The 15,460-nt window shown below is 41.2% G+C and overlaps 1 protein-coding gene across 2 annotated transcripts; it reads left to right on the top strand.

Moving 5' to 3' along the window:
- LOC309329210 (transmembrane protein 180-like) lies at nt 1–15,365 on the top strand. Of its 2 annotated transcripts, none has more exons than XM_081839888.1 (7): nt 1–436; nt 4,689–4,867; nt 7,381–8,112; nt 9,513–9,667; nt 10,682–10,765; nt 11,353–11,496; nt 14,152–15,365. In XM_081839888.1, exons 2-7 carry the CDS (start codon nt 4,715–4,717, stop codon nt 14,273–14,275), a joined length of 1,392 nt encoding a protein of 463 aa, XP_081696014.1. In that variant the 5' UTR covers nt 1–436; nt 4,689–4,714; the 3' UTR covers nt 14,276–15,365. The 2 variants fall into 2 exon arrangements, with proteins under 2 accessions (XP_081696014.1, XP_081696015.1); XM_081839889.1 differs by lacking the exon at nt 1–436 and adding an exon at nt 498–621.
- Nucleotides 15,366–15,460: the final 95 nt, after the last annotated feature.

Here is a 15,460-nt window from a genome sequence, read left to right as displayed (position 1 = left end):
CGCCGGCCCGCCCGCCCGCCCGCGCGCGCGCGCTTCGCCTCAGCAGAGCGCTCCGCTCGCCGCCGTTTAAACCCGCTTCCGAACTTTCCCGAGCGCTTCCGGACTGCGCCGAACACCCCTCCCGACCAAGCCCGGCATCACCGCCGAAGGGGAAAGCTGGGGGGGGGGGGAGGGAGAGGAAGGACGCCGAACAAGGAGACGGGCGGCTGTAGCAGAGCAACGTGGCAAGAGGCTGGGGCGGTAGCGATTCAAAACACGGAGTCAGCCGGAGCCCACCCTGAGAAGAGCCAATGGCGGGCCGGCGTCCGCGGCTCCTCTGGCTTATCGCGTGCGGGCCGCTCCCGGTTGGGCCAATGGGGTGGAAAGGGAGGGGCCAGGCTCGAAGGCGAAGACCCGCCCTCCGAGTATTTCTGAGCGGCCCAAGCGCGAAGGCTTGGTTAGTATACGCGGGTCGGAGGCGGGTGGAGGGTCGGGTTGGGGTTGTTGCTACGAGGCGCGCGCGAAGCGGGTTGCTAGGGAGGACGGGCAGGCGGGGTCCGCGCGCGGTGGGCTTGAGGGGGGCATGTTGTGCACCCTTACCTGCGAGTAAGCCGCGTGCACCACAGTGGGGCTTACCGTCGGGTTTCGCGTGGTTTTCAGAGCTGTGGGGGAAATGGACGCCTTTGGTCGGGCTCCGGAGTAGGGCTCTATTATCAAATACCGCTGAGGAGGAACTAAACCTTGCAACCCCACCCCCTCAAAACCCCAACAACCTTGTCACATATTATATTTTTGGAGAGGACTTAACTAAAATTGCATTATAAAATCTTTGAGGATGGTATGTGGTGTCCTCCAGTACCTGTTTAGTCAGAAATAAGTCCCAATAGGGCTTTACTCCCTCGTAAATTAAGATTTAAATAAATACATTTAGGGCCTTGTCGTCACAAGGTGGCTCACACAACAAAATTCTCAAAGCCTGTTAACAAAACAGCAGCTTAAGAACAAGGCCAGAGGAGCTCTGTTTAAAAATGTTCATAGAGGTTTTAAAGCAACTCGGCACTGGAGCTTCAGAAATGGAAGAAAAACCAGAGTGTTGTATTTTCAGAAACAGCCTTATGATAGAAATACAAAATGGATTGCTTTCGTTGAAGTAGGCGGATAATGCTGTTTTGAATTGTGGGTGCTTGGTTCACCTAAATTCCTGAGTTGGATAGGTGTTAGAACTTAATCAGTGCTTGGAGTGTTAAAAAAGGCTGACAGACACTGGAGTTAGCAATATTAAAATACAGGCCAAACCAGCTTCCAGGTCAGGAAACCACCTGGGAAATTAGTTAAAGGCAAAGGAAAGGCAACAGCCATTAGAAATGTAAGAGACATGAGACTCTGGGCCAGCCAGCAAACAGGCAGAGCCCCACCCAGAACTCCGAGATAGTTAGCTGAGACAAAATAGTTACAGTCTGTAAAGTGTGGCAAGATGGAGAAAGGGCGAGCCTTGGCTGGTGTCTTTTTTAATCCTAGGCTGTTGTGGCTGTGGGAGAGGCAATAATCTCTTGGAGTGTAATGCTGGGAGCCCTCCACTGCAGGCTCAGGTTGTATATATATATAAATAAACCATATATCGTAAAGACACCACAGTCCCTGCTTTTCCTCATTTCCAGACCCTGGAACCCTTGGGATCTCGCACAGCTTAGAGATTGGGGTGGTGTGTAATGATACAATTACTGTAATTGCTTTTTGAAATGGACTGTCAGGTCCCACTTGTAGATCACAAATAGATTTTAAGTTACAGAGAGTAAAGGGTTGGCATAGTGAACAGTTCTCCAAATGGAGAAAATGGAAAACTATAGAGTTAGGAGTGAGCAGTGAAGCGACTACGTTTGCTGATAAGGTCCTCCCACAGGCGTCTGGTGGGCCACTGTGAGAAACAGGATCCTGGACTAGATGGGCCATTGGCCTGACGCAGCAGTTCTTGTGTTCACTGCTGCTACAATAAATGTTAAGTTTTAAGGTACTGCGAGAGTCATAAAACAACTGTCCCTTTTGTTAGAGACAGCTTGTGAATCAGGGTATATTGTGAATCAGGCCATATTAAAGGAGGAGGAGAGAGGGGCCTCCTGTATCTTTGATAATTGGGTAGAACAGGGAATCACAGCAGCACAAGCTGCACCTGTCAAGCTTTCCTCTTGTATGCAGCTATTAATGGGCAACCTTTGTACCTTCAGGTGTTGTTTGATTACAGTTCCCATAATTCCTGACCATTGGCTGTGCTGGTTGGGGTTGATGAAGGAGCTGGAGTCAGTGGCGTAGCGTGGGGGGTGCAGGGGGGGCCGGCCGCACCGGGCGCAACATCTGGGGGTTAGGGAAATCCACGGGTTAGGGGGCGCAAATCCACGGGTTAGGGGGCGCAAATCCATGGGTTAGGGGGCGCAAATTACTTGCCTTGCCCCGGGTGCTGATAACCCACGCTACGCCACTGGCTGGAGTCCCAACGGTTTCTGAAGGGTCGCAGCTCCCGCCGCCCCTGTATTTAAAGGTTAACGGCAACCTTTTCATTCTGAGAGGGGGCAGCCACGCCTCCTTACAGCAGAAACAGCAACAAAAAAATTGGCATTTCAAAAGCTGGGAAATGTGTTTGAATCATAAGCTTTTACTGGATTAGAGGTCACCTTCAAATAATTCCATTCTTCTGTTTTTATATTTAAATTGCTTTTTCCTGATGAAATTATTTGAACTATTCAGGACTTTTCTGCCGTATGTAAATAGCTTTAAGTAGAGTTCCTTCATCTTTCCAGTGACATTGGAGGCTTCTGCTATTCATACTTTTAATACAAGCCCTTGTTTTATACAATACATACTGTGGCATCACCAACAGACAGAGTTTGAGTATAATGGAGGTTACAGAGAAAACCTGACTAGTGCTCACTGTTCCTTGTGTTGATTATAATGCCATTCATGCTTACCTCAGGCATCTGTTTAAATGGAGGAATCGATTTACTTTAATCAATGTCATTATATATCTACTTCATCTGTTGGAGCTAAATATTGATAAAGGTCACCTTTTCCATCTGATTAACAGTTTTTAGATTGCTGTTTCACCATTCTGTTCAAGCATTTCTAACAGTTTGCTTTATGGTTCAGGTGGATTCAGTATCCCAGTTTTTGTTACAGTATCCTAAAAAAAGATATATTCTTACTCCATCTTCTTCCCCACCCACTGACCCAGATAGGTGGTGTGTGAGAGAGGGAGAGGTGTTCCCCTTTTAGTTCACCACCAGAAAGCATTTAACTACATAGATATGGGATAGAAGGGTTTGATCCTTTCTTGTCAATTGTAAAGTGGAAGCTGTGAGGGCAAAATATTTATTACAATGTGAGACAAGGATAAATAGATGAGAAAATGTTGCCCTCTTGTGGATCATGCGAAGCCACTAATCGTACAGTATTCATTGTCACTCCGACAATATTCATCTTGATCCATGGAAGGCATTTTGCATTTATGGATATTAACTAGCAAAAATAAAAATAGGTTTTTTTACTAGATTTGGAGTGTTCATCTTTGTAACTTTCAAAATATTCAAATTCTGGCAACTGCAAAAAACCAAATAAATGAATAAATGTAAAGCTTAAGATTTAAAAAATACTACGTATATATTCCATCACTTTAATTTTGCCTTGTACCTTCCTTCTGCTCACTCCTTGTGTGCAGGCATATACATATCCATCTCATGACAGAATTATTCCTAAAGGGCATTTCTTATTGTTTACAAAATTGTGGTTAATAGACTCAAAATATGAATCATATCTAACAGTGACTTCCCTCTTAAAGCTGCATTGGAAATGTGGTAATGCTCACAGTTGAATTTGCAAATAAAAATTGAAAACCCTCTTCCATACAGCAGCAGATCACACAAAAGTGTTTCAGTTTATTAGGTACAACTATTCAGCAGCAGAACAGGGATAGACTCTCCACAAGTTGTTTGACTACTCCCAATTGCTTTAGCTGGCAGGACCATGGTCAAGGATAATGAGAGTTGCTCTCTAACATCTGGAGGTCTTTGGGTCCTCTATCCCTGAAACATAGCCATTTGTCTGTGACGCTGTAGTTAAACTGAACAAAAGAGCCCTGCTGGATCTGACCAAAGGCCCATTTAGTCCAGCATCTTGTTCTCACAGTGGCCAACCAAATGTCTCTGGGAAACTTCCAAAGAGGACTTGAATACATCAGTACTCTCCCCACTTGGGATTCCCAGCACTAGTATTTACATAGAGACAATGGAGGTAGCACATAGCCTGTAGTTACCCATAGGCTTATCTGCTATGGATTTGTCTAATTCCCTTTTCAAGTCATTTAAGATGAGCAGCGGGCTTGAGGTATATGATCTGCAAGCTGATTTCCAACTCTAAAATTCTGTTGTTCTGTGTAAATGCTTTAGATAATCTGCAATTTACCTTTCTGTTTCCTATAATAAAGTGTCCAGTCATGTGCCATATACTGGTACTGTAGTGTTGCTTCCAGTATTGTGATTTCGTTGTTTGCTGTTTTCCTCACAGTCCTACAAACATTGCACAGATAGGCAAATGCCACAAAATTATCCAACTTTTCATTGGAATGAAACTACAAAAATCTATACAGTATCTGAAGGCATAAACTCTCCATTGGAACTGTAACAGCCTGTAACTGTTTTATCATATTATTATTTACCTCCTAGGGGAAGAAAAAAACCACCGTGGAAAAATGAAGTTTTTTTCAAGAATTCATCCAAATGCACTGGCATACTCAATGACGACTTTAGGTGCTGGGATGATGAACAGCATCTTTAATTTTTATTATGTTAAACTCTTTTTAAACAAATACAAGATATCTGAATCAGCATTCCATCAAGCACAGGTACAGTCAATGTCAACATTAGTTTTTCTGTTGTTTTTGGGTGTTTCCCAGGTCATTATTTTGAATACAGAATTAGCAGTGTCTTTTATTTAATGTAAGCAATTTCTATACTGCTTTTCAAGTCCTCCCAAGGCAGCATAAAGTAAAAAAAGTCACAGCAAAACAATGAAACCATTAATAATGACCAGCACAATTGAAATGAATACGTTACTTTAATCATTAAAAACAAACCAGCAGCAGATTAAACCATATAAAACACCACTGTCTGCTCCCTCAATGCCAGCTCAGGATACAACTATCCTAATTCGACTAAATGAAAAGCTGGTTGGAAAATAAAAGTTTTATGGCTTTCCTAAAAGAAATCAAGGACACGACTAATTCATTACTGTTTGTATGGTTTATGTGTTAGTTTGTGTTATGTATTCAGTGGTGTGGGACTCAGAGGTGGCCTCATCAGCCGAGAATTGTTGATATGCCTTGTTGAGGGTGCACTTAAGGGGAATGACAATTGGGGTCTCCCATCAAGTGTGCAGAACTGGCTCGAGGAGCCCTTGTTCGATGAGGTGATCCAGCTCTGCATCCATCTTGGGCTTCAGGGTGAATGGCACACGGATTGGTACTACGGCCGGGTTGAGTCTCAGTGCAACTGGGGGATCCTGAAATGTTCTGTGATTGGATATCATGTATTGAATCAGAAGACAGGGGCTCATAATCCTTAGTCCAAAACTCCAGCTCAGACAAACACAGATCACTGAATACATAACACCTTGTACATAGGTTTATGATTAAAAAAAATATAAAAATATATAAACGATTACCGACATTGCCTTGCGACATATGAGGAATGTGGTTAATAAATTATAAATTTTCGTTATGTACTTCTAAGTATTCTATTAAGTTAATTATATTTCTAACATTGTCTTTTAACCGTCTGCCAGGAAGAAAGACTCCTTGGTCCTCATGTATTAGATCACTCATAATTTTTTTAAGCCTGTTGGCCAGTGTTGCTGCAAACATTGTATAATCACAGTTTAGCAATGAAATTGGGCGAAATTTTGTCATGTTTAGGTATCAAGGTGATATAGGCCCCTTTCCAAGTTTCTGGTACTTTTCCTGTTTCCAATACTTTATTCATAATGTATTTCAATGTAAATTAGGGACATGGGAGAGGGCCTTCTTGGTGGCTTCTCCCAGACTTTAAAACTCCCTCCCTAGAGAAGTTAGACTGGCTCTCTCCTTGTTCTTCTGTCAACAGGTGAAGACTTTCCTGTTCCAACATGTTTTTGCGAACTGACTGCTTTTGATGAAAGGGCTGGTGCTATGCTGTTTTTATTGTACTTAATTGTACAGTGGGTGCGTCGGGATGTCTCTCTGTGCAGCATTTGAAACTCCCATTATTCCAGGCACAGAATTTCATTAATGTGAGCAGTTTCTGAGCTCTAGGCACAGTACTGTGCCCAAGAGTTCAGATTAAAACTGCCACTGCTGGAAGGAAAGGAGGACCTTTATTCTGCCTTCCAACTTCCAGCCACTCTGAAGACTGCAGAAGGGACTCTCTCATAAGACTATAAGGGGGGTGGGCAGGGGAAATGCGGCTTGCTCCCCCCCCCCCAGTATTAAGATGAGGACTAGGCCATGTGAAAAATGAATTTAAGATTTTAGCTGCAGTTCGTTCATTTTCAGCTTTGCATTCTTGTTACTAAAAAAGTTTGCCTAGACACTCCATTGCAGTGCCCGTAACCTAGGTTTAAGGTGCCATTCAGCTCCCAGCTTTCATATCTTAGTTTCTAACACTGTCTGTGTCTGTATAGGTGTATTGACAGTTATTTTTCTATGTTTTTAGTTCTTATTTTTATCCATAAGCCACCTTGAGTCCATGTCAAGGAAAAAGGTGGGGTATAAATAAATAAATAAATAAATAAATAAATAAATAAATAAATATTATTATTATTATTAATAGTGTTTAGAATCAGTGTTTTTAATTATAGGTGCAAATGCAGCAAACAGGATGGTACACACCCACACCCACAGCTTGATTTTTGTGGAAGTTTTCCTTGGCAGCTGCCATCAGCACAGACACTAGAAAATTATTTTCTTAGGCATCCCTAAGCCCCAGTTTCCCATCTCTACTCAACTCAAGAATAAAGCTCATTGGGTGATCTTGGACTGGCCATTATCTCTTAACCTAAGTTAGGCTTGTAGTAAAGGCAAAAGGAGTGAGGGATATCCAAGCTTCTTGGATGAAGGTTAAGAGACAAATAGAATGAGTGCAACATTTTCTCCTGAGTGTTAAATCGCCCCTGTTTCAATCGCGTTTTCTTTTCTTTATGTTACTATTGTCGATTTGTCATTCATTTACTGATTTTAAACATTTTCCATTTTATAATCCATGTTATATTTTTATTGATACGATATGTTTTCAGTTGTACAAGCTGCTATGTGATTTCTGCTGAGCCATGAAAAGTGGTGCAAATAAATAAACTGGTGTACTTTATTATTATTATTTTTCTCAGGTTGTTTTTATGATCTGGAATGCCATTAACGACCCTCTCTTTGGCTATATTCAAGACAACTCCAAAGTGCCATGCTGCTCCAGGCGTCAGTTTTCCATTTTGTATGGAGCTCCCTTGTATGCTTTGGCCTTTCTTCTTCCTTGGTTTCCTTGGAAACAATATGAAGAAGGTGACTGGCTTAGCGGACTTCATCTTATCGTTGCTTTGTGCGCTTTCGATGGCCTGCTTACGTTCGTCTTGCTAGCACAGTGTGCCCTCTTTGCTGAAATTTCAACTAGACACGAAAATAGGCTCCAGCTTATTAAGTATAATCAAGTGGCAACTTTGGTTGGCTCCACCAGCATCCTTTTCTGTGGCTTAATTTCAGATAACATGGAGAACTTCACCTATTTTCAAGCATTTGCTGTTCTGGTAGGAGCAGTTGCCACTGCTTGCATGTGCTACACTGGAATGTATAGCACCACTCAGTATGAACAAAAAGAAACTCTAATGGAGGAATTTGAGGAAAATGCTGAGAGATCTCTCTCCTGGTCCTCTGTGATTTTGTTGACAAAACAGATCATGACTCAGAAAAACTTTTTGCTTTTTGTGACCATGAACTTCTTTCAAGTCTTCCACTTGGCCTTCTGCAACAATTTCATGATGATCTTTGCAGATAACCTCATCCCTAAGAACGTTCTATCATCATCTATCAGAAGTATCATGTATGGGGCAGGTTTTATTTGTCCTCAGGTAGGCAGAGAAACCTTTTGTTCTTTTCTCTTAAGACGAAAATATGCTGGTTCTCAGCAGATTTATTTGCTTACACTGATTGCCAAGAATAATTATGCATTACCTTGCAGAAAACCTTTATACTGCAAAACTAACCTTTGGTGCTACCGATTTCTCCCAAAGGAATTCAACTGATGCACATACGGTTTGACTAAAGGGGAAGCTGGCTCTTCAGTGTGTGTTTGTATGCTTTATGGTACTTTTGTAAAAAACAAAAAAGTTGGTAAAAACCTATAAGAACAAGTATGGGATTAAAAATTGTGAGGGATCACAAAGCCAGGTAAATCTATGGTGTTGAACCTGGAGCAGTAGTTCTCAAATGCTAAGGCTGGCCTCTCGAGGGCAGGGGAATTTAATAACAAATGGCCCCTTTACTATTCAGGTTAGAGGGCAACATATTTTACTTACTGATTTCCTTTCATTTTTTCCTATTCATTAGTACTGTTTTTTCCTCTGTTCTTCTCTTCCACATTTCCCCCTCACTAAATTCGGAGATTCCCTATACAGTCATACCTCGGGTTAAAATAGTTTCAGGTTAAATCTTTTCAGGTTGCGTCCCACGGCGACCTGGAAGTAACGAAACGGGTTACTTCCGGGTTTCACTGCTCGCGCATGCGCAGACACTCAAAATGATGTCATGCGCAGAAGCGGCGAATCGCGACCTGCAGACTGGGGTTGCGTTCTGCTCAGGATGTGAACAGGGCTCTGGAACGGATCCTGTTCGCATCCAGAGGTACCACTGTACTTTGAAAATGTGAATAGGAGAGCTGCATCTATTTCATAGGGAAGGGAGGATAAAGTGTGGGACAGCAGTAGTTGGTGGAGAACACCACATGGATGAGGAATTAAGAGACACAAGGGGTTCATGAGCCACATTAAGCTGAGGCGCATAGATGGGCCCTTAGCATGTTACACTGGATATACAAATAAGCTGTTTAGCTAGTACAATAGCTGTGTATTTGCAAGTGACATTTTGATGTGGGTTTATAATTATTAAAATCCAGACAATGCAACACAGTATATATATATATGGCTCGATCTAAAATGCCACTTTATTTTTATTGCTATTTTCAGAATGCAAATAGAACAACAAGAAAGGAACAGCGTCGGCTTCCATTAACAATTTAAAAATCCACCAGTCCTTTGGACAGTCATTTGTCCAAATAGATATCCAAACGAGATATCTAGACATAAGGCATATGTTCAAATGTTGGTGATGTAATGCTGATGTTGCCTTTTTGAAGGATTGGGTGGTCAGGGTATCCTGTGGTGCTTTCATTCTGGTTAGAAATAATTTACCGTATCTTTGGCAGGGTTTTAGTACTGTATTAATGTAGCTTAATATTTCTGTTATATTTCAGTGCCTTGTGCTAATCAGTCAAGCTTTGTTGAAGAAATTTGGTTACTATAAGGTGGTCTTATTTTCCTTCTACTTGGAAGCAATAGCTGCCACTATCATGCTTATTGTAGGTCCAGAACACTACTACATATTGGCTATTTATCTTACAGCAAACATGTAAGTAACTTTAGTTTTAAGAGCATGGCAATTTTGACCAGGATTCAGAGAGATCTACTTCATGTATGGCCCAGGGTTGGGGGGTAGAGGAGAGAGGGAAGAGCAAGATGCCCCTCAGTAGGATCTCCATGTATTATGGATGGAATCAGTAGCGGTGGCTTGCTCACATCTGTGCTGTTCTGGGCCCAGGACAAGCCTTTTGATCCTCCCTTTCTTCCCCTATACACCAACCATGTCAGCCCTAGGACCTAGCACCACTGTTTTAATTCCCCCACTATTCGTATCATAGCATTGTGGAGTTATAAAATGGTCGTGCCTGAGCACTGGGGGAGGTAAAAACGTATTAAAGGAGCCAAAGTCCTCAAGTAGTGTGGGTCATGGAGGCACCAACACTAGGTCTCGTTGCAGAGGTCCTCTTACGTTAGGTGCATGCGGGGGGTTTCATTCCTAGCCCCAATGTGCGTTGGTGGAGCGTGCACAACTCCAAAAATGGTCACTGTCTGTACAAGCAGTAATGTCATTAATCAGGAAAATGACTGGTAGTTCTTTGGGGATTCTTTAAGGCAGATGGGGTCACAGATGATTTGGAATTGATTACATTTTTTATAAGTAATGGCAATTGTCCTAAATTGGAGACTATTGGGAACCACTTATTCTAGTTTCTCAAATCTGGAATGTATTATTTTATTTACATATTTATTTAAATGATTTATATGCTGCTTAATTCTCCCAAAATCTCTTAGGTGTTATTAGAAAAATGAGACAAGTTAACAGTGAGATCTTTGGGAGGAAAGCCAAGATTAAGTTTTCAACAGATGTGGACTTTATTCATTAATTTCTAGAATCCTTATTCTTCTGGGTCCTCATATCCTATTTTCAACTTTGCTGTTTTATTAATGTATTTATGTAGTAGTTCACTACACAAATATTTTATGGTACTAAAAACATCCAAATTTAACTTTTCTTTGTCCAAGGCAATTCAAATCTAAGTCACTTCTCTGTTTATTTATTTAGGGTCATTGTTCAAGCTTCTTTCAGTCTGTTTAATTTGCCTTTGGCCGATATTGTCGATGCAGATTTAAAGAAACATAAACGGAGGTAAGCATGGTTTGTTGACTTTTTATGATATGCAAACTTTCATTGTTGATAATAAATGTTAAATTGTTTTTCAGTTATTATTGAAAAGTCTCAACTCAGCATGCTCATTACACTACATAGAATTATTGTTGATACATTCTATAACACTTTTCAGTGTATGGAGGGCTTTACACTCCCCCCCCCCAAATACCCAAACAATTTGTCAGTGACCTTGAGTTGAGCAGTTTGGAGCCTGATTTCCCCCAATTTATTAAATTATCCCTATAAATTGTATACAAAAATACATATATTAATAGAAATTCACACTAAAATGTTGATGGATTTTCATAAGAACTTTTAAACAAAAAAAAAGGTGCAGTTGAAGTATAGAAAATAGAGTTTAAGATTGGAAAAATTAGAAACTGAGGAAAGCTGAAGTTGACAGATTCTTAGTATTACTATTGAAGAATTTATTATAATCCTAATAGTGGTACATTCCAGCATATATAATGCTTGACTGTGTTTGACTATAACTTTCTGCTGAAGTATTCAATTTGCAATTTAAATAATCACTTGCAGTCTATTAAAATTGCTGCTTAACATTTCAGATTACCACTTTCCTCCATGGTTTTTGGAACAAATGCCTTGTTTACAAAACCAGCCCAGTCTTTAGCCCCTATGCTTGTGGTTACCATACTAAATCAATTTGGTTATGCAAATCTGAATGGGAAGGTTGCTCATCTTGACCCAAGGTAAGTAAGGGACAATTAATTGCCATGGTGATATTTTAATCTGATGAACCCTTTGGTCTATTTGGCTATTACAGCTTTCTTCTTTTATTCTGACATTAAATTGTTAGGAATTTGTGTTCTGAAACACGTTATCTGGAAAGTTGCAATGGTTGAAGGTAATTTTTGTTTTACTATATTCACAAAGAATTTCTCTTCAGTGCATTGCAGTTTTCACTTGTGCTTCTTGAACATGAAAGTTTGCAAGTTTGTCCAGATAAAGCTAGTGACCTTTCCCATGCAATCAGTGTAGTCCAGGCATCCCCAACCTGCGGCTCTCCAGATGTTTTGGCCTACAACTCCCATGATCCCTAGCTAACAGGACCAGTGGTCAGGGATGATGGGAATTGTAGTCTGTACTTGGTTAGATCTTCATTTGAGTATAGCAACAGTGTTTCCTGTGTTTGCAGCAACTGGATGAATATACCTGACAGATCACATAGGTCCAGTTCGCATGACACGCAAAATTGTTCTTAAACCATGGTTTATTGAACAAACCACCCTTAAACTAAAGAATGTTCTGCAGACTATCAAAGTAACTGGTTTGTGTTGTCATCCTCCATCCCGCCTAGTTCCAACCCACAACTGCCTCTCCTTCTGACACCCTTCAAGCCTTTGTGACAACTGCTGGGATTTCCTCACCATGTCTTTGTGCTGATTTTCTACAGCAGCCCTCAAGGAACCACTTTCCTCCCTTCCCCAGAAAAAAAAATTGCCTGTATACCTTTGCAGCTTGTAAAAAACAATTTTGCAATTGCTGTTTTTATATTTACAACTGACAACCACTTTTTACTGTACATTTATGCTTTTAGATTAGTAATCAGAACCTGTGTTGGAGCCACCTTATTACTACTTCCCTCTCTCATAGGAGGTTTGAAAAACTTGCTTTTACAAATGCACACTTAAATATTTTCATTTGTGAGTTCTAGTGACTGTCAGGAACAGAAGCTCATTTTGAAGCCCCTCTCACTCAACACCTGCTCTGTTTCAAAACAGCATTTCATTCACACTTCCATAAACACAGTCCTTAATGTTTTTATTTCAGTGTGTTAAAATGCAAACCTTTCCATCTCCAAAACTTTAAGAATTAATATTTGCTGCCTGTGCTTTTCCTTGAAAAGTTGACAAGATTTATTGAAGGTAATGAATAGATGCTGACACAGTAACACATCCCCCCCCCCCTCGGTAACCTAAGTCCTATTTATTTGTGTAACTTTCGATTTATTGTTATTTTTCTTTTTAAAAATCCAGATAATTATTTTTTTATAAAAGCTGACCGTATTTATCATTTATTCATTTACCAAGCAATAACAGTTAATTATCCTGCAGTCGCGGGGACGCGAGTGGTGCTGTGGATAAAACCTCAGCGCCTAGGACTTGCCGATCGTATGGTCGGCGGTTCGAATCCCTGCGGCGGGGTGCGCTCCCGTTGTTCGGTGCCAGCGCCTGCCAACCTAGCAGTTCGAAAGCACCCCCGGGTGCAAGTAGATAAATAGGGGCCGCTTACCAGTGGGAAGGTAAACGGCGTTCCGTGTGCTGCGCTGGCTCACCAGATGCAGCTTGTCACGCTGGCCACGTGACCCGGAAGTGTCTGTGGACAGCGCTGGCTCCCGGCCTATAGAATGAGATGAGCACACAACCCTGGAGTCTGGCAAGACTGGCCCGAACGGGCAGGGGCACCTTTACCTTTACCTTTATCCTGCAGTCGAAACATCTGCAAAGCAATAGTTTAAAGATGTTGCTGTTCAACTCTCCAGTTCAGGCTGCTGCCATGAAGGGGGTACTGGGTAGAGTTGGGAAGGGAAGAGGATCCTGTTACCAGACAAAAAGTGCAGCAGCAGCAGCAGCTTCAGGAAATGAACCAGTGAGAGCTGAGTACTCAGGGCAGCTTGTCTAGTGTCTCTGTTGCTTGGTGGGTGGTGACAAAACAAATTATGCTTAAACTATAATTATGTGCCCATGTTTTCAGGTAACACTAAGCCATAATTAAGGCAATAAGCCAACAAACAAACTATCTGAACAGACTATAGTTCAGACACTGCTGGGTTCAGATGTACAGCTAAGGCATGGTTTGTTAACTAAGGTTTATTTAAACCCTTGTTTAACATATTGTGCAAATTGGGTTATAGAGAAAGTAGTATCTTTTTCTCTTTTTTTGTAAACTGCTTTGCTGAAGTAGCCCTAAATATAGTTGCATCAGGCTTAGACGTCCAGAGACCTTCACAGAATACCATACAGCCTTTCTGAAACAGTTAGAATGAACAAGACCATTCACAACACGTGCTAGTTTTCAGGCCCCTTCTGGGTACCCCAGCATATAAACAGAATGGTAAAATGCTTCTGTAAAACAGGGTGTAAATGGCATTGTTCAGTAAATTCGCATTCAACACCTTTGATCTCTCATAATCAGATGAAACAAGTTAAATTTTATATAGTATTGGTATTCCACTTAATTTATGTATACAAATGGGGATAGATGATTTCCTAATTTGAATTAAGCATGATCTTGTTGAAGTGCTGGAACACAACTCTGATAAATATATACTGCAATGAGTTTTGTTTTGTAGTGATTGCTGAAAAAAACTGAACATTTAAAAAAAAACCTTACTTCTCTTCCAGCTTGTTTCTCGGTCTCCACGATGCCATGTTCTACATGATCTGCCTGGTTCCTCTTTGCATTGCAGTTATACAGATTCTGACATGGACACCGTTTTCCATTCAGAATAGCCACCTTACACTTTGACACTGAATTGCAAATGTGTGGATCAGGAACCGTTCTATTTTACAGAGGTCAGATGAACAAGAATATTGGACTTCCTTAATTTAGGGGGATCATATGCAGCCTGAGCCAGTAAATTCTTTTCTGTTATATCTGTAAATCATGTGTGTGCCTTATCATCATGCCATATTTCTTTCTAGTTCAACTGTACGCAAGTTAGAGATACCACATAGACTTACTGAGTACACCAAAATGCCACTACCTCACTGGACGCCTAAGAGATAAATGCATAATGGTGTGGTGCGATTCTGTGAACAATAAACTTGACACTCTTTTTAGAAGAACTAAGGGCCCATGATAAATTATAAGAAGCTGCATTTGAGCACCCTCTCTCATAAAATGTGAAATGCTACCTCTTTGCTGCAAGCAAAACAAGGTCATTTCCCCCCATGGAATATTGGAAAATGTATGTTAGATTTCTCTCCCCCAAACTGGTATATGGTCTGCAAAACACAACATGCTTTCTCTACATGGGATACCTTAGCTTTGCAGGGGGTTGGAAAGAAGGGCAATGACAGCATTGGAGCACATTGGATAAATTTGTACGGACTGTTCAGCAAAGAAAGCTTTGGCAGTATTTAGAGGGGGAGGCATGCATATCTGCGCTGTGGAGAGAACATGAACTGATGTTTATGTTTACATACTCATTACTACACGAGTAGTGCTGAAGATTGTCATTGGCAACGGAAAAGGGGGAGACGGAGGGGGGGAACAGTATAGTTGATGCAGCATAGTGGGAAACCCAATTAATCCACATGGTGGAGATGCAGGTGGCTGCCTGAAGTAGAGGGCAGAGAAGCTTGCATGGAAGCCTGTGGCTTGTGATGGGAAAACTTGATAATGAAAGAAAAAGTGTTTGGGCGTCTCCAAAGCATAATAAATGTGATTAAATCAAACTGCTGGGTTTATGGGACTCTGGGAAAAATAAATTTACTGGGTGGCAGGCTCGTAAGCTTTAGATTTCTTGGCTGCTTGATGCCATGCAAAGAGGGATAATCATATGTAAAACTGTACTATAGCCCTTAGAACTTGCATTAAAATATACTATTTGAAATTGTCTGTCACATTTCCTTTATTGTCAAGTAGCTAAATGCAGCATTTTGGATTTGCCCGTTAAAGCCTTTTCCATTTTTCATCTTTTGAAAAGAT

Source organism: Podarcis erhardii, assembly GCF_964252035.2.
Source record: "Podarcis erhardii genome assembly, chromosome: 14".
In the NCBI taxonomy this organism is placed as follows: Eukaryota; Metazoa; Chordata; class Lepidosauria; order Squamata; family Lacertidae; genus Podarcis; species Podarcis erhardii.
Note: the sequence above shows the minus strand (reverse complement) of the source record. Positions and strands in the feature narration are given on the sequence as shown.